This window comes from Gasterosteus aculeatus, chromosome 20, assembly GCF_964276395.1.
Source record: "Gasterosteus aculeatus chromosome 20, fGasAcu3.hap1.1, whole genome shotgun sequence".
Lineage (NCBI taxonomy): Eukaryota > Metazoa > Chordata > Actinopteri > Perciformes > Gasterosteidae > Gasterosteus > Gasterosteus aculeatus.
Window position 1 is genome coordinate 1183119 of NC_135707.1, and position 19382 is coordinate 1202500.

General features: G+C 42.6%; 2 protein-coding genes and 1 long non-coding RNA gene across 3 annotated transcripts; 2 read left to right on the plus strand and 1 right to left on the minus strand.

The window, feature by feature from the left end:
- Nucleotides 1-540: 540 nt before the first annotated feature.
- LOC120813678 (asialoglycoprotein receptor 1) lies at nucleotides 541-7482 on the plus strand. Its single transcript, XM_078094345.1, has 7 exons — nucleotides 541-697; nucleotides 5530-5595; nucleotides 5701-5790; nucleotides 6055-6243; nucleotides 6329-6495; nucleotides 6764-6876; nucleotides 6954-7482. The coding sequence occupies exons 1-7, from the start codon at nucleotides 670-672 to the stop codon at nucleotides 7111-7113; spliced, it is 813 nt and encodes a 270-aa protein (XP_077950471.1). The 5' UTR covers nucleotides 541-669; the 3' UTR covers nucleotides 7114-7482.
- A 1926-nt stretch (nucleotides 7483-9408) lies between these two features.
- LOC120813677 (C-type lectin domain family 10 member A-like) lies at nucleotides 9409-16388 on the plus strand. The gene is made up of 8 exons (XM_078094338.1): nucleotides 9409-10872; nucleotides 13652-13717; nucleotides 13823-13912; nucleotides 14177-14302; nucleotides 14859-15026; nucleotides 15118-15284; nucleotides 15553-15665; nucleotides 15743-16388. The coding sequence occupies exons 1-8, from the start codon at nucleotides 10845-10847 to the stop codon at nucleotides 15864-15866; spliced, it is 882 nt and encodes a 293-aa protein (XP_077950464.1). The 5' UTR covers nucleotides 9409-10844; the 3' UTR covers nucleotides 15867-16388.
- On the minus strand, nucleotides 16191-17781 carry LOC144389488 (uncharacterized). The gene is made up of 2 exons (XR_013453592.1): nucleotides 17697-17781; nucleotides 16191-17293 (listed from the first exon to the last, which is right to left on the minus strand). It is a non-coding gene; the product is annotated as an uncharacterized LOC144389488 (long non-coding RNA).
- Between the last annotated feature and the right edge of the window lie 1601 nt (nucleotides 17782-19382).

Genomic DNA, 19382 nt, shown 5'->3' on the forward strand with positions numbered 1-19382 from the left:
CCCGCCCTCGTCCCCCTGCACTCAGTCATCATGCTTCCCTGCATGTTTTTAGCGTGTAACCATGCAACCTCTCTGTCCGTGTCTCTGTCAGAATGGTCCCTCGTTTACTGGCTGCGTCTCTGTGAGCCTCCGTGCTTCATGTCTTCATGGTGTTGATGAAGCAGTACGAGGGCTTCCTGAGTCACGTGTCTACGTATTTTCATCTTCTCTCTTCTTTTATTCTCTCTGCGTGTTTTGTAAAGGCTCCGTAGTGCAAAGCCGATGAGTTTGTAACATCAGTTCAGAGGCTACAGATAAAAAATCACTGTTACAACTCTGACACATTCAGAGGAATCTTTTAATGTGTAATTTCCCTCCCAAATAAACCTATTTTAAAAATGGAGGAGTTGACAGCAGCGCGAGAATGTGCCCCAAAGTTTGGGTCAAAACCTCAAAAAGAGAAGAACGCTTTGTGAAGCAGAAGTAAAAACCAGACTGAGCGTGAATGAACACACTGACTTCTACATTTTCTTAAAGGCGCAAATGTTACTTATTTTTTTTCCTTCTTATCAGCAGCACCCAGGCGGGGGGCCACAAAACCACCAGCTCAGAGCAGAAGTGCACTGAAGAGCCTCAGCGCGGATCAGCACTCATCCACATCTGCATCAGGACTCTGAACATCTGTTCACGATGAGCAGAAAGCCAGCGGATGAAGCAGGTATACATGAGATTACCTTATATACATTATTATACATGAGATATAATGTTAACTATTCTATAACTAGGCTGAGTGTTCATAACTTAATCTGTTGTCAGTCTGGTGTTTGTTCACCGGTTTTGTTACGCTCTTTTGAGGACAGAGTTTAGATTCATAACTTCATGTTTATTAAACTTTAACGTCTTGTCTGTATCCACAGTATCATTGTGCATTAAAAGGGTTTTAATCTCCACTACGGAGAAGTGGATACAAGCGCAGCGTTTCAAAGAAGTCCTGCTGAGAACAGGCCTAAAACTACAATCTGGGACATAAATAGTAATATTTATAAACTTGGACCGACACAAGGACAGAAGTCCGGTCTTAAAAGCATATTAGGAAGAACGTAAGGTGCTTCCTTCGTCTGGTGTAACGGAGATGCTTCCGTATGCTGGTGAGACTTCATGTATTTACACTAGTGAGCTGCTCTTATGTTCGTCGGGGCGCAGGGGGCAGAGCGGGTGCGCTGGGAACCGCAAGGTTGGTGGTTGAAGTCCCGGCTGCCACATGTTTAAAGTCGAAGTGTCCCTGAGCCAAGACACCCAACCCCTAATTGCTCCCCGGGCAAAATGTGAAAAAGCCATGGGTTTAAAATGTAATGTAAGTCGCTTTGGATAAAAGCGTCAGCTAAATGACCTGTAATGTAATGTTCACTAGTGAGATGCTCTAATGTTCACTAGTGTAAGGGCAACAGGTATAGGAACCCAAAAGCCCAACTCCGAGACAGAATCCAATCAAAAGTTCTTTACTTATACAGGCAGGGTCAAAACCGGAATAGCAGTCCAATGGGCAAACATATCCAGAGGGGCAGGCAGGAAATCCGTACAGGCAGTGTTTAGAAACAGGATGGAAAACCGACTGGCAAGCAAGTCCAAAAAGGGCGCAGACGAAGGGTTCGTGGTTAAGAGAAGGCCGGCTAGGTCAGGACGGGATATTGGTAATCGGAAAAACGAAGAAAAACTTGATATGCTCACAAGACAATCTGGCAGGGAACAAACAAATGTGATGGCCTTAAATAGTGAGTGGCTGATGACCGGATGTGCTTCAGGTGAGAGCAAGGAGATCGAGGTGTGGGTACTGAGCTGATGATGTGGGAGGATCTGAAATGACAGGAGAGTTAGATAACATGCAGCGAAGGTTAAATTAAACATGCAGTGAAGATTAAAATAAACTATGATGTGGTCTATTGTGTGACAACTAGTGAGATGCTCTAATGTTCACTAGTGAGATGCTCTTATGTTCACTAGTATGATGCTCTTATATTCACTACTGTGATGCTCTTATGTTCACTAGCGAGATGCTCTTATGTTCACTAGTGAGATGCTCTTATGTTCACTAGTGAGATGCTCTAATGTTCACTAGTGAGATGCTCTAATGTTCACTAGCGTGATGCTCTTATGTTCACTAGTAAGATGTTCTAATGTTCACTAGTGAGCTGCTCTTATCTTCACTAGTGTGATGCTCCTATGTTCACTAGTAAGATGCTCTAATGTTCATTAGTGAGATACTCTTATATTCACTAGTATGATGCTCTTATATTCACTACTTTGATGCTCTTATGTTCACTAGCGAGATGCTCTTATGTTTACTAGTGAGATGCTCTAATGTTCACTAGCGTGATGCTCTTATGTTCACTAGTAAGCTGCTCTTATATTCACTAGTGTGATGCTCCTATGTTCACTAGTGAGATGCTCTAATGTTCACTAGTGAGATGCTCTTATGTTCACTAGCGAGATGCTCTAATGTCCACTAGTGAGATTGTCTTATGTTCACTAGCGAGATGCTCTAATGTTCAATAGTGAGATGCTCTAATGTTCACTAGTGAGATGGTCTAATGTTCACTAGTGAGATACTCTAATGTTCACTAGTGTGATGCTCCTATGTTCACTAGTAAGATGCTCTAATGTTCATTAGTGAGCTGCTCTAATGTTCACTAGTGAAATACTCTTATAATCACTAGTATGATGCTCTTATATTCACTACTGTGATGCTCTTATGTTCACTAGCGAGATGCTCTTATGTTCACTAGTGAGATGCTCTAATGTTCACTAGCGTGATGCTCTTATATTCACTACTGTGATGCTCTTATGTTCACTAGCGAGATGCTCTTATGTTCACTAGTATGATGCTCTTATATTCACTACTGTGATGCTCTTATGTTCACTAGCGAGATGCTCTTATGTTCACTAGTATGATGCTCTTATATTCACTACTGTGATGCTCCTATGTTCACTAGTATGATGCTCTTATATTCACTACTGTAATGCTCTTATGTTCACTAGCGAGATGCTCTTATGTTCACTAGTATGATGCTCTTATATTCACTACTGTGATGCTCCTATGTTCACTAGTAAGATGCTCTAATGTTCATTTGGGAGCTGCTCTTATGTTCACTAGCGAGATGCTCTAATGTTCACTAGGGAGATGCTCTAATGTTCACTAGCGAGATGCTCTAATGTTCACTAGTGAGATGCTCTTATGTTCACTAGCGAGATGCTCTAATGTTCACTAGTGAGATGCTCTTATGTTCACTAGCGAGATGCTCTTATGTTCACTAGCGAGATGCTCTAATGTTCACTAGTGAGATGCTCTTATGTTCACTAGCGAGATGCTCTTATGTTCACTAGCGAGATGCTCTTATTTTCACTAGTGAGATGCTCTAAAGACAACACAGTTAACACACTTGCAGCATGTAGCCTTTGCTCAAACAAAGAGTGTCGTCTCCTTGTGACAAACAGCCACATATCGAGATGCAAGAACAGGATCGGCTGTATGTCCCCCATTTTTGTTTGCGGTTAGCTTTCAGTTTTCACGCCATCGAATGACGTCAATCTACTTTCCATCATATACCACGCCTATCAAGTGACGCTATCACTACTTTCTACTTTCTGGAATACACCACGCTCATCAAGTAAGGGTACTGTTGGCGGTGGAAACGCTCACCAAATCATGGTTAACAGACCGGACCCGTACCGACCCGACCCGTACCGTACCATACCACTCGGTGGAAACGCGCCATAAGGTTCACTAGTGAGATGCTCTTATGGTCACTAGCGAGATGCTCTTATTTTCACTGTTGTGATGCTCTTATGTTTACTAGTGAGATGCTCTTATATTCACTAGTGAGCTGCTCTAATGTTTACTAGTGAGCTGCTCTAATGTTCACTAGTGTGATGCTCTTATGTTCACTAGTGAGATGCTCTAATGTTTACTAGTGAGATGCTCTAATGTTCACTAGTGAGATTACTCGTATGAATACATGTGAAACGCCTGCACATTCTCATGTGAGAGCATACATACATATAACTGAAAAAGTTATAAATACACATTTGAAACAATTACATAAATATATGTAAACACTTGCATATGTATCTAAACTTTGTATTTCTTTGTAATCCTCAAGAGATTATGAATGTATAAGTGTTCAACTATATATATAGAACCTTTTCATATGTGCGTGTGTGGTGGCCGGCCTTTGCACTTCCTCATTTTGGTGCCCAGGACTCCGCTTCCTGACTCACACGATGTCGCTCCCATAGAAACCACTCAATACTTCTCATTTACGTTGTTTATTTAAGTTTTACATTTGGTCGTTTCATTTGAACACGATTAACATGATTAGTGGACAACGTGAGGTCAAAAGTCTGTGCCGATGTCCCGTCCAAGACAAAAGCCAGCCCCCGTGCCTCAGCCCCCCTCCTCTTATCCACTGACCCTCGTCAGGTGAATCTAATGAATCATAAAGAGTTATTTCAAATATGAATGAAAAAATAGTTTAAGTGAATACACATAATTCCTACCAACTAAAATATGGGTCTGACAGCCATCAGATAGATACATATAAATGTTTCATTTCATTCATATGTGTATAAGACACAGCAGTGTATATATATGCGTATGTGTTTCTCATATATACGTGTTTCAGTTGACTATGTATAATGTTTTATATATGTGGGTGCATCTGTTTACCTAGTATGTATGTATGTATGTATGTGTGAGAGTGTCTCAGTATTTAAGTCCTAAATGGCTCCTAATAAGTCAGTTTCTATGTTACTGGTGAAGAAATAAATGAATTTAAGACACAGAAAATTGCCTAAAAAAAGATTCAGGGCCTCGTTTTTGTTCTTAGCTTTTAGCTTTAATAAGAATAAAGTACGTAAGCAGCGCTGTGTGCAAATCATCTGGACTAATTTGCATAACATATAGTCTAACTTGTTGTTCTGATGTACGGGGGGGAACTCACTGTGATGCTGATGTATCAACATCTTAAGAACGTGGATCCGAAAAGGCCGTTCTATGATAAAAAGTGTGATAACTCAACTACTTTGTCTCTCTGGACATTTGTTGTCTGTCAGGATGAAGGAGACTTCCTGTATTCAGCACACTGTGAGCGATTCAGGGCCTCGTTTTGGTTCTTAGCTTTTAGCTTGGATGAGAATAAAGTACGTAAGCAGCGCTGTGTGCAAATCCTCTGGACTAATTTACACAACATATTGTCTAACTTGTTGAAGTTGTGTTTGGAGCCTTTTCAGACGTATAAGTGGAGACTGTAGCCAAGACTTGAATATTTGTATATTTGACCAAAATCAACTCCGAAACGGTGAAGCTCGGGCTGAACAGGTGAACAGGTGAACAGGTGAACAGGTGACAAAGGTCTCAGGCCAAAGATAAAGTATTTACAGCTGCATGTTTGCTTGTGACGCTGTGACCTCAAACAACATCCCGACGGTGGAAGTGGATTCCAGAGTTCCTCTTTGGCGTCTTCGTGATGAACACTTTGTTGTCTTCTCTTTCAGAGGGAGTCATTGAGGACAATGAAGACGTGAACGCACCAGTACGTCCTGAGGACAAAGCCCCCCCAGGTGCACGCTGAACACCACCCACTTCATGTGCTTGTCATGTATTTAAGGCCTTTGAGTGTTGGAGCAGCACCATGACCTCCACCCTTGTTGTGATGTTTGTGTCAGACCAGAGGCTCCTCTTCTCCTCTCCGTCTCTCCCCCTGCTCGCCGTGTGTTGGATCCTCCTGCTGCTCATCATGGGCCTTCGTATCTACTGTGAGTACCTTCTGGGTGGAGCGAGTCCACGCCGGCTTCCTCTCAGCTTCATCTAAGACCAATCAATCATGAGGAGTTTTCAACCTTTAGAGCTCAGGATTCAATCTGTGTGACTCCAGAGACAGTGAGTCTAAAGACGGCTGCATGCATGAACACCCATAGTGTGACACCTGCCATGATCATGAAACACCTCTGTGTCACATGGGTTATTTAAAGGATCCAAACAAACAACGAGACCAACACTTCCCTCTGATCATATTTCAGTTTCTTCCGTCATTTCTGAACAAAACGTCAAGCTGATAAAAGAGAACCAGGAGCTGATGAAAGAGAACCAGGAGCTGAAGGAGAACTTCACAAAACAAATCAAAGACCTGGAGGACAACTGCGAGAAGTTCAATGTCAACAGAGCTCAGTGGACCATCGACTCCTACTGCCCAGCAGATACACATAAAGGTATCATCACTTTACATTAATCAGTCCACAAAGAACCAATAACAATATCACAATGAGGCTGTTTGTTGGTTCTTTGTTCTTTCAGTGAGAAAGTGTTCAGCTTGTCAGAGAGGCTGGACCAAGATCCAGAAGAGCTGCTTTGTGTTTCATAACGGTGAAGCTCCTCCTGATCCTAAAACCTGGGAAGAAGCTCGAGAGAACTGCAGAGGAAGGGGAGGAGATCTGGTTGTTGTTCATGATGAGGAGGAAAAGGTGATGAGAGACCTGAGGGAACGTTTATGATATAAATATTAAATATAAATGGTTTTCTGTAGTTGAGTCTGTAGGACCAGTTTACAGGTAACAACATATAAATATGAATAATATAAATAAATACTTACATCCTTGGGACCTTTACTTAACCTCACACAACTCTTCTCTATAAAGACACACAAGACACTTTAATAACTTCCTTCAAACAAACACTTTATTTCTCTGGTTTCTTTTATCTTTGTAAATTGTCATTTGTTCTCTTTCACAGAACGTAATCGATGGTAAGATCACACACATCCCTGTACCTAACGGGTACTGGATGGGCCTGAGGGTTGAAGGAGGGACGTGGAAGTGGATCGATGGAACTAATCTGACTGACGCGTAAGTGACACATTCTTTGACATCATGAATCATTTCTTCTATCATTGTTTCATCTGAACATCATGTTGTTCCTTCAGCTCCTGGATGGAACCTCCTGCTGAAGGTCACTGTGCCGTTTCTCTCGGGAACAAAGGATGGACATCAGTGAAGTGTGATGAGAAGAGAACAAGGATCTGCTCACAGAAAGCTTTGTCTGTTGATGATTTTATTCAAGGTTTTAATTTCTACAGAAAATAGGTTTTATTTTCTAAAGTGTTGTGTTCTTCAAAGCAGAATCTCAGCTTCAAGGTGTTTTATTGGATCCAATAGATACTTTGAGTGTGAATTCAGACGTCAGGACCAAACTGTTGATTGTTCATAACTTCCTGTGTGTTTCCTTGTGATCTGATTTACACATCAGCAGCTTCCTGATTTCTCCCTGATTAATTTCTTCTTGTTTCTACCTTTGACCAGCAGGGGGCGCTGCCTGCTGGTTCTCTGCACTTTGCATCAATACTTAGAACCATGTTGAACTTGCACAGCTGATGTTTCTCAGTTTATCTTTGTAGCAGCAGGTTCATCTTTTGGTCTCTCGTTGTTGTTGTTGTGAATAAATGTGCAGCCACACGTTGTTGTTTGTCTCTTTTTATCGGCGTGAATCCCTCAACAAGCTTCAGTGGCGTCAGGAAGAGTCGCCTCCTTCAGGTGCTGTGACGCGTTAAAGCAGAAGGCCGTCCCACTGTGAACATCTGCAGCAGCAGAGCTCCACAGAGGACCAGGAAGTGTCCCTCAACAAGTCTCCCGCTGTCCATCTCCGTTAAAGAACACCTTCACTGCCGCCACATTAAGTGTCTACTGATGTCAACTTGGAGCGTATTGGCATCATCTCAAATGTCTTTGACTCTAATCTGTCTCTACAGACCGTCATCGTCCAGATGTGAATCTTATCATCCTCTTAATTCCATGTGAAAGGGATGTGACTTTGACAAAGAGGTTATATTAATGGGTGATTTTAATGTAAACTGGGAGGATAAGTCTGGAACAAGATCCCTAAAACGTCCAAGTGATGAGTTTTAATGTGACCCAGTTAGTGAACAAACCCACAAAGATAAGCCACTCTTCTCCGTCCCAGATTCATTTGATTTTAAACAATAAACCAGAAAGAACGATCAAAACACACAGTACACACTAAAAACTGCTGGGTTATTTCATCTACCCAAACGCTGAGTTATGACATGTTCTACCCATTATGGGTCATTTATAGGGGGGTTGGGTTATTTTTGTGCAACTCATGCGCTGAGTCAAAATTCATCGACCCAACATCCATCGGTTGACCCAGCAGCCGGGTTGTTTTGAACCACAGAAGTCTGCAAAACTCCTGCAAAAGCGCGTAGGTAACCCCACACAGCCACCAACGCCTGACCCCACAGTGACACAAGAACACTCCCTTTTTGGATCAGGAGCTGCCACGGTAAGAACGTTTTACCCTGCTTGTATTCATCAAAATGTTTTTTTAAATTGAATCCTTATACTAATACACCTCCATCTTATTTTATCTTCTTTTTTAGCCTGGAAGGAACATGGTCGAGTACCTTCATGAGGCCAAGGCATCCAGACTCACCCGTATGTCCTGACTCTGGGAAACGACAAGCATCAAGCATCCAGGCCTTCGTCATCATTGCTGGACAGGCTCTGGTACACGACACGCCGCTTCAGGCCATCGATGTCTGCTTAGAGGCGTTCTTTGTGATGGACATCAAATACCCGAAGCAATGGGAACATGTGTGGGAATTCCTGCAGGCTGTTTATAAAATGCCAGGAGCGGGTTCCAAGTTAGTAAAGTTCCTCCAAAGTCGATTACTTGCTTGCAAGTAGAGGCTCAAGGGCCGCTGGTTAGTAAACATGTTAAACCGGTTAGTTGTTAGACTTGTTTTGTCATGATAATAAACTGAGTGTCTCTTTGTGGACACAACAAGAGATTTGAGGATGTCATCTTGTGGTTTTTCAACATTTGACATTTTATACACAACAACTAATTGATTAATCATTTACATAATTGACAGATTAATCGATAATGGAAATAATCATTAGTTGCAGCCCCATTTTGTTGATAGTGATTAAAACTTACAATTCATTTTATATTGTGGATGTTTCATGATATGTTAATTTTAGAATACAAAACAAGCCAAATTGGGTTTTTTTTTAACCCAACCTTTTTTAGTGTGTGTGCTGACTGGTTTGTCCGACCATGTTTTTATACTCTTAACAAGGAAACTTACTCAGAAGCGTTTCAATATGTCGTCTACCAGAAAGGCCATTTAAGAACATCTAAAAGTGACCAACGTGCTTTTCAGGAAATCTTCTTATCCACCAAACACACAATTAAACCTTCCTTAAAAAGCCAAAGTTAAACTAAACCAAAAAAACGCACTTTCATGGGTAAATAATGACAACTGAAATTTTTCTGATAAAAACGAATTTGAGGAAGCCTGTCACGACCCGGCAGAACACAGGACACAGTTGCAGGGTTTCATGGGATTTGTAGTCTTTGTTAGTGAGACTGGATCTCCAAGGCAGAGAAAATAAATAGCAGCTATAAAAAGGATCTAGATCACTGTAGCATCCCTTCAATTTGGAAGAAACAGGCTTGGGAGTGTTTCCAGACGGGTGTACTTTCATTCAGATAAGTGTGCATAGCACCAACACCGTGACAACTAAAAAGGGAAATAACAAAGGCAATTTAGATACAAATAATCCTTTGACAAATGCACGTTAGCATACATGGATAACAGCATAGCAACAGTCATTATATGAAACGAATTTACATGAAATACAATGAAATACAATCACAATGAAGCACATAGCTCGCTCCGCATATCGAAGGCTGCTATAAAGTGGTGATCCAGGGAAGTCCGCCGCCATTAGCTTAACTTATTTAGTTGCTATTTATCTTCTCGTGTCTTCTATTGAACAAATGTGAGCGCGAGCGATTAATCACGTGAGCAGATAGTATGATGTCAAAATAAAAGTCACATAAAATCGAAGTAGGAAACAGGATCATCAAAATAAAAGAACACTGCTAGTGGTCATTTTACAATCACACTTCTCCCAATAAATCATTTAGGAAGAAGTGTGGCTATAAAATGATCAACCCAAAGTGGCTCCACTCAAGGAGGAAAACCAGAAGGCTTTTAACTTTATCAGAATATCAGGTAAGAACTCTTCGCTTAACAACAAACACTCCTTAAAACTGGAGGCACCGTGAAAGATTAAAACTAAATTCTCTCCTTACGGAGGAAACAAAGCACTATGAAACATTAACCATTAGACTACATCTATGACACAAAATGAGCATCACTCTCCTGGAGGAAACAATGGAACAGAACACGATGACGTGGTTCTCCAGGCCTGTAAACTATGGCGAGCGAACGCATGAACCCGAGGACGGAAACGAGGACACTGCAGAGGACAAATGGAGACGCAGACTATTAGTGCACGTGGAGGGCGATGGGGAACAGGAGGACACAATCAGGAATCAGGAAGACAATCAGACTGGTGACACGTGACGAAGGGAAAGTGACCTGAAACGAGAGGAGTTACTATTTCAAAATAAAACAGGAAATGACAAGACAAAAAAGACCAGACAAAATAAAACAAACCCAACCAGTTCAGCGCGGTGTGACAAAGGCAATATTATCATTGTATTGTGTGTGTGTGTGGGTAAGAAGGCAGCTACCTGAGATACATTATCATCACTAGTTCATAAAGTAAGTTAAAACAGACAAAATGTAAAAGACAACGAAGAATGTAACTGATAGACGACCAGAAGTTGTCATCGGCTCAGATCATAATTCAGGAAGTTGCAGCGGGGGGCAAAGTGATTTAAATACCCACACGGCCACCAGCTCAGAGCAGAAGTGCACTGAAGAGCCTCAGAGCGGATCAGCACTCATCCACATCTGCATCAGGACTCTGAACATCTGTTCACGATGAGCGGAAAGCCAGCGGATGAAGCAGGTATACGTGAGATTACCTTATATACATTATTATACATGAGATATAATGTTAACTATTCTATAACTAGGCTGAGTGTTCATAACTTAATCTGTTGTCAGTCTGGTGTTTGTTCACCGGTTTTGTTACGCTCTTTTGAGGACAGAGTTTAGATTCATAACTTCATGTTTATTAAACTTTAACGTCTTGTCTGTATCCACAGTATCATTGTGCATTAAAAGGGTTTTAATCTCCACTACGGAGAAGTGGATACAAGCGCAGCGTTTCACAGAAGTCTTGCTGAGAACAGGCCTAAAACTACAATCTGGGACATAAATAGTAATATTTATAAACTTGGACCGACACAAGGACAGAAGTCCGGTCTTAAAAGCATATTAGGAAGAACGTAAGGCGCTTTTCACTGTTCAAAACCTGCACTCTTTGCTTCCTTTTTCTGGTGTAACGGAGATGCTTCAGTATGCTGGTGAGACTTCATGTATTTACACTAGTGAGCTGCTCTTATGTTCACCAGTGAGATGCTCTAATGTTCACTAGTGAGATGGTCTAATGTTTACTAGTGAGATGGTCTAATGTTCACTAGTGAGATACTCTAATGTTCACTAGTGTGAGGCTCTAATGTTCACTAGTGAGATGGTCTAATGTTCACTAGTGAGAGGCTCTAATGTTCACTAATGAGATGGTCTAATGTTCACTAGTGAGATGGTCAAATGTTCACTAGTGAGATACTCTAATGTTCACTAGTGAGATGCTCTAATGTTCACTAGTGAGATGGTCAAATGTTCACTAGTGAGATGCTCTAATGTTCACTAGTGAGATACTCTAATGTTCACTAGTGAGATGGTCTAATGTTCACTAGTGAGATGCTCTAATGTTCACTAGTGAGATACTCTAATGTTCACTAGTGAGATGGTCTAATGTTCACTAGTGAGAGGCTCTAATGTTCACTAGTGAGATGGTCTAATGTTCACTAGTGAGATGGTCTAATGTTCACTAGTGAGATGCTCTAATGTTCACTAGTGAGATGGTCTAATGTTCACTAGTGAGATACTCTAATGTTCACTAGTGAGATACTCTAATGTTCACCAGTGAGATGCTCTAATGTTCACTAGTGAGATGCTCTAATGTTCACTAGTGAGATGCTCTAATGTTTACTAGTGAGATGGTCTAATGTTCACTAGTGAGATTACTCGTATGAATACATGTGAAACGCCTGCACATTCTCATGTAAGAGCATACATACATATATCTGAAAAAGTTTTACATACACCTTTGAAACATTTACATACATATGTAAACATTGCATATGTATCTAAACTTTTTATATCTTTGTAATCCTCAAGAGATTATGAATGTATAATTGTTCAACTATATATATATAACCTTTTCATATGTGCGTGTGTGGTGGCCGACCTTTGCACTTCCTCATTTTGGTGCCCAGGACTCCGCTTCCTCACGCACACGATGTCGCTCCCATAGAAACCACTCAATACTTCTCATTTACGTTGTTTATTTAAGTTTTACATTTTGTCGTTTCATTTGAACACGATTAACATGATTAGTGGACAACGTGAGGTCAAAAGTCTGTGCCGATGTCCCGTCCAATACAAAAGCCAGCCCCCGTGCCTCAGCCCACCCTCCTCTTATCCACTGACCCTCGTCAGGTGAATCTAATGAATCATGAAGAGAGTTATTTCAAATATGAATGAAAAAATACTTTAAGTTAATACACATAATTACACAAAAGACAGATACATATAAATGTCACCATAAATATATGATTGTATTTAATGTAATGTAATCAACTGGAATCATGCATGTAATACTTGCACTACTGGTATTGACTGAGAGACATTTGAAATCCGAGTTCCATTGAACTCACCAGAAGACTCCCAGAGGTGTGGACACTAACTTCCACACCTTCACGGATCGTTATAAATACCTGTAGGAACCATTGTTCTGGAGTTCGCTGGTGGAGGCGGCAGACGGGCACTATGGGGGGTCAAAAGGACTGACCTGGGGCCTGTTGGTTGCTGAGACCAGCGGCTCCTCAGCTGAGATGTTCTTTTTAACACAACACCATCTCCTTTCTTAAATACATTTGATTTGAACCTTTCGATCTGCGATGACCTCTGTCCGTCCGGCGTTTCTTCATTTTTGAACCTAACACGAGCCCCATAAAACATGGAGGTAGCAGACTAAACACACATCTGTGTGACAGATCAGTGCGTGGGCAGCAATCAGGGAACGTTCTGCTTTGAGTGAATATCATCTACTGGAGGACAGGCTGTCCTTCAGGCCTCAGTGAAGATGTGGATTCTTATCAGAGTCCGGCTGTAGTTGCCGATCTGCCCGTTTCAACCACTTTTTTGCCCCATTCTATTGGATCAGACTGACAGGCGGCAAAGAGCGACGCCTCCTTTAGCCGCTCAGAGGTCAAAACGGGAAGAGCGTACAATGACGCTGGAGAGTTACGATTGACTTAGAAAAAAACCCTGACCCCCAAAACCTGCGCGGAAGAATAAAGTACGTAAGCAGCGCTGTGTGCAAATCATCTGGACTAATTTACATAACATAACACATATTACTCCGAACCGGTGAAGCTCGGGCTGAACAGGTGAACAGGTGAACAGGTGACAAAGGTCTCAGGCCAAAGATAAAGTATTTACAGCTGCATGTTTGCTTGTGACGCTGTGACCTCAGACAACATCCCGACGGTGGAAGTGGATTCCAGAGTTCCTCTTTGGCGTCTTCGTGATGAACACTTTGTTGTCTTCTCTTTCAGAGGGAGTCATTGAGGACAATGAATACGTGAACGCACCAGTACGTCCTGAGGACAAAGCCCCCCCAGGTGCACGCTGAACACCACCCACTTCATGTGCTTGTCATGTATTTAAGGCCTTTGAGTGTTGGAGCAGCACCATGACCTCCACCCTTGTTGTGATGTTTGTGTCAGACCGGAGGCTCCTCTTCTCCTCTCCGTCTCTCCCCCTGCTCGCCGTGTGTTGGATCCTCCTGCTGCTCATCATGGGCCTTCGTATCTACTGTGAGTACCTTCTGGGTGGAGCGAGTCCACGCCGGCTTCCTCTCAGCTTCATCTAAGACCAATCAATCATGAGGAGTTTTCAACCTTTAGAGCTCAGGATTCAATCTGTGTGACTCCAGAGACAGTGAGTCTAAAGACGGCTGCATGCATGAACACCCATAGTGTGACACCTGCCATGATCATGAAACACCTCTGTGTCACATGGGTTATTTAAAGGATCCAAACAAACAACGAGACCAACACTTCCCTCTGATCATATTTCAGTTTCTTCCGTCATTTCTGAACAAAACGTCAAGCTGATGAAAGAGAACCAACAGCTGATGAAAGAGAACCAACAGCTGAAGACAGAGAACCAGGAGCTGATGAAAGAGAACCAGGAGCTGAGTACAGGTAACCTGAAGCGATGCACAGAGCAACAGAATAGATTCATCTCACCTGGATGTTTATACATCCACAGTTCAAATTAAACTTCAGAATGAAGAACTTCTTCTGCTTCAGATTACTGAATAGTTACATATATTGGAGACGTTATATAATAGGAATGAAAAGATGAGTGAAGAGATATTCTATATTCTTCTAACAAGTCCCGTTATTCAATCCCAACGAGCTCTGTTGTATCTCAAAAGTGTGTGTGTGCCATTGATTTCCATTAAAAACAGATCAATGAGCCTCATGATCCTTCATAAACACACAAGATGGACAAGTAAAATTGACCAAAACCAAGTTATATTATTACCATCAATAAATAGTCCAAATTTCATTTTCATTTTTGATACAATAAGTGACATAACAGAGATGAACCAGTTAAGAGAAAACCTGCTGGCGGCCAAACAAGAGCTGAGAAACCTCAGTGAGCAGCTGAACTTAGAGAAGGAAGACTCGAGAAAGAAACTCAACAGTCTGAAGCTGCAGCTGGAAAACATGACGCAAAACTATAATGTCTCAGAAGGTAAGAACACTGAGCTGAAGAACGAGATCCAGGAGCTGAAGACAGAGAACCAGGAGCTGAAGGAGAACTTCACAAAACAAATCACAGACCTGGAGGACAACTGGGAGAAGTTCAATGTCAGCAGAGCTCACTGGACCATCGACTCCTACTGCCCAGCAGATAAAAGTAAAGTTATCATCACTTTACATTAATCAGTCCACAAAGAACCAATAACAATATCACAATGAGGCTGTTTGTTGGTTCTTTGTTCTTTCAGTGAGAAAGTGTTCAGCTTGTCAGAAAGGCTGGTACCAGATCCAGAAGAGCTGCTTTGTGTTTTATGACAGGGAAACTCCTTCTGAGCTTAAAACCTGGGAAGAAGCTCGAGAGAACTGCAGAGGAAGGGGAGCAGATCTGGTTGTTGTTCATGATGAGGAGGAAAAGGTGATGAGAGACCTGAGGGAACGTTTATGATATAAATATTAAATATAAATGGTTTTCTGTAGTTGAGTCTGTAGGACTAGTTTACAGGTAACAACATATAAATATGAATAATATAAATAAGTACTTACATCCTTGGGACCTTTACTTAACCTCACACAACTCTTCTCTATAAAGACACACAAGACACTTTAATAACTTCCTTCAAATAAACACTTTATTTATTTGGTTTCTTTTATCTTTGTAAATTGTCATTTCTTCTCTTTCACAGAACGTAATCGATGGTAACGTCACAAACATCCCTGTATCTAAGGGGTACTGGATGGGCCTGAGGGTTGAAGGAGGGACGTGGAAGTGGATCGATGGAACTGATCTGATGAACGCGTAAGTGACACATTCTTTAACATCATGAATCATTTCTTCTATCATTGTTTCATCTGAACATCATGTTGTTCCTTCAGCTCCTGGATAGGACCTCCTGCTGAAGGTCACTGTGCCGTTTCTCTCCCGACCAGAACATGGACATCAGTGAAGTGTGATGAGAAGAGAACAAGGATCTGCTCACAGAAAGCTTTGTCTGTTTAAACGTCTCAGATTTCATTCTCCAGAAGGTTCCTGGATGCTCCTACATGTGACATCAAGTGGCTCATCAACATACAAACATGTAGGATTCTACTTCACAACTATGATTTTATTCAAGGTTTTCATTTCTACAAAAAATAGCTTTTATTTTCTGAAGTGTTGTGTTCTTCAAAGCAGAATCTCAGCTTCAAGGTGTTTTATTGGATCCAATAGATACTTTGAGTGTGAATTAAGACGTCAGGACCAAACTGTTGATTGTTCATAACTTCCTGTGTGTTTCCTTGTGATCTGTTAGAGAAGCAACGCTTGTGATTTACACATCAGCAGCTTCCTGATTTATTTCTTCTTGTTTCTACCTTTGACCAGCAGGGGGCGCTGCCTGCTGGTTCTCTGCACTTTGCATCAATACTTAGAACCATGTTGAACTTGCACAGCTGATGTTTCTCAGTTTATCTTTGTAGCAGCAGGTTCATCTTTTGGTCTGTTGTTGTTGTTGTTGTTGTTGTGAATAAATGTGCAGCCACACGTTGTTGTTTGTCTCTTTTAATCGGCGTGAATCCTTCAACAAGCTTCAGTGTCGTCAGGAAGAGTCGCCTCCTTCAGGTGCTGTGACGCGTTAAAGCAGAAGGCCGTCCCACTGTGAACATCTGCAGCAGCAGAGCTCCACAGAGGACCAGGAAGTGTCCCTCAAGTCTCCCGCTGTCCATCTCACATTGATCACATGTTGACTTCTTTTGTTGTGTTGGTGGTGTCACATGAACGGGCGGATGAAGTCACCACCTGTTGAGGTTCCTCGTGTTCGTGTTTTCACGCCCGTCGTGCAGTGCATGCTGGGATACGCCCCCCCAGGTCTCTGAGCAGACACACTGAGCAGCTGTAGGGCTGATTAATGGATTATTAACATGATGGACTCTTGTAGAGCGAGTGCGTGTTAAGAACTACTTTGTGTGCGTCAGATAGAAATGTGTGTGTGTGATTGTACCAACGTACAGCCGGTCAAACGGCACGTTACCATGACGACAGCTCGCCCGCCCTCGTCCCCCTGCACTCAGTCATCATGCTTCCCTGCATGTTTTTAGCGTGTAACCATGCAGCTTGATCTCCTCTGTCGGTGTCTCTGTCAGAATGGTCCCTCGTTTACTGGCTGCGTCTCTGTGAGCCTCCGTGCTTCATGTCTTCATGGTGTTGATGAAGCAGTACGAGGGCTTCCTGAGTCACGTGTCTACGTATTTTCATCTTCTCTCTTCTTTTATTCTCTATGCGTGTTTTGTAAAGGCTCCGTAGTGCAAAGCCGATGAGTTTGTAACATCAGTTCAGAGGCTACTGTTCCGTTTTCTCCCCACGGAAAGGGCAACCCGGCACACATAGGACTTTACTCAAGATTCCTCATTTGTTTGTTTATTTCTTAAAAGGGGAACCAGGTAAAAAACCTGGAATAATAAGAAATGCAATACTTAAATTTCCATGTGCACACCACAACCAACACAGCTCCCCAGTTCTTTATCTTAATAACATTATTCAAAAATACAAATAAACATTATTAATATACTATAATCCACCATCATCAGTTTCGTTATTTGCATGTACACATTCAATCATTATGCACCACATTCACAATGCATGCAGTCTTTTCTTAGCAGGAAACTACAATTCCCAAAATGCCCCACGGCAAACCAGGAAGTACCCACGTCACATAGCAGTCTGGCTTATATGTTTAAAGTATGAAACACAAAGAAAGTAAACACAGCAGCAACACATTTAAGGTGACATCAGACAACATGAAGCGTACATTATAAAGGAGACAAGACAACATTGAAAATCAAGAGAGCTTACCAAGTGGCTGCACACCGGGTTGGAAGTCGTTACCAACTAAGTGAATCGCGCTTCCTTTTCACTCAGTAAACACTGGTCACGTGACCTCACAGCACACTCCTCTCTTAAAGGGACACTACACTATTGCGCTGCTACCTCAAAGTTTCTCCATATAATACTGGCATTTACATATATAGCTCTGGCAGGTAAACATTTGATCACACATGTAAATCCGAAATAACAAAACGTCATGAATTAAAAACTCCACAGAAAACACAACACCTCCCACTTAAGTTCCTGATGTTATCCAGGGAACTTACTAACTCACTTAAAAAGAACCTTTTTATTTATTTATTTATTTATTTATTTATTTATTTATTTTTTAGAACCCTTAAATGTGCACAATGTCTATGTGTAAGCGTCCGATGAAGGCACGACTGACGGGGGAACAGTTTAGTCCACTGTCCAAGTCAATTACATCCCTTTGGCACGTATGCAGTGTACTGCCCGGGTATGCGAGGTATGGAATGTGAGTGCTCTTCTTCATGTGTGTGCAACGTAATTGGCCTGGTGGCAGCGCTAGGCTTGCACCACGCAGCCAACAGGGCTAAGATGGTAACAGGGTGACAGGGGCTTGGCCGGTGAATGAGAGGGGTTTGGGACGATGCCGATGTCATGGCGGTTTGGGTGGATGAGTTTTGTCCTCCACTGGGAGAAGGACCACCAGTCTTCTCACGTCTCTCCTGATAACCGTCATGGGCAGCGAAGAACTCCTCTTCTTTTGGCCACCCGCCAGGGATACAGGAATTCCAGCGCACGTTGCAATGTCAGCGTCCCTAACAATCCCTTTACTGTCAGGATAAACTGTCAGAATCCGGCCCAGGCGAAACTGCCCTCTCAAAGCATTTGGGTCAGCAATCCAGACGAGGTCGCCGACTTTGACGTTCCTCTCCGTCCGGTGCCACTTGTGTCGAATGAACAGATTTGGGCCAGCTAGTTCCCTCCACTTTGCCCAAAACCGGTCCACTCCGATTTGAATAGCCCTCAGACGACGCCAGGGATGAGTGTCTAGGTCCAGCCCGCTGGTGTCTCCTCCAAGCGATGCTCGACCCAGTATGAGGGAGTTGGGCGTTAAGTACTCAACAGAGTCCTCCTGTTCTTGAGCTCTGGCATCAATTGGGCGTTCGTTTGTCAGGTTGGCTGCCTGATAGAACAGAGTTTGGAGCTCCCCCCATGTGAGGGACCCTGTAGTTCCTCCTAGGCTTATCAGCGCCTTCTTTAAAAGCTTCACAGCTGCCTCCGCAGCTCCATTCCTGTGGGGTGCATCTGCAGGGTGAAAATCCCACTTCCATTCAGTCCCGTTCTTAGCAGCCACATCTTCTATAGACGCAGCCTGCAAGCAAGCCAGATGTTTATGCAGCTCATGCAGAGCCGACTTGGCCCCAATAAAGTTGGTGCCTCTGTCGGACCATAGTTTTCCTGGATGCCCCCTCAGAGCAACAAAGCGGGAGTATGCTTGGAGGAAACTTTCTGCCGACTGGTCATCGGTGAGGTCCGCATGGACGGCTCTCGAGGCCATACAACAGAAAACAATGCCCCAGACCTTCTTGCTGGTCCTTCTTTTAACCGCGTCTTTCACCTCGAAGGGGCCAAAAAGGTCGAGGGTCGCATTTTCGAACGGGCTTGCCCTACTGGTACGCTCTTGAG

Bases quoted from the DNA above. Each gene is read 5' to 3' on its own strand.
- LOC120813677 (XM_078094338.1), top strand. From the start codon at position 10,845: ATGAGCGGAAAGCCAGCGGATGAAGCAG. The intron at 13,913-14,176 runs GTGAGTACCTTC...ATCATATTTCAG, and splicing joins CATGGGCCTTCGTATCTACT to TTTCTTCCGTCATTTCTGAA. The intron at 15,285-15,552 runs GTGATGAGAGAC...TCTCTTTCACAG, and splicing joins TTCATGATGAGGAGGAAAAG to AACGTAATCGATGGTAACGT.
- LOC120813678 (XM_078094345.1), top strand. From the start codon at position 670: ATGAGCAGAAAGCCAGCGGATGAAGCAG. The intron at 6,496-6,763 runs GTGATGAGAGAC...TCTCTTTCACAG, and splicing joins TTCATGATGAGGAGGAAAAG to AACGTAATCGATGGTAAGAT. The intron at 6,877-6,953 runs GTAAGTGACACA...TTGTTCCTTCAG, and splicing joins GGAACTAATCTGACTGACGC to CTCCTGGATGGAACCTCCTG.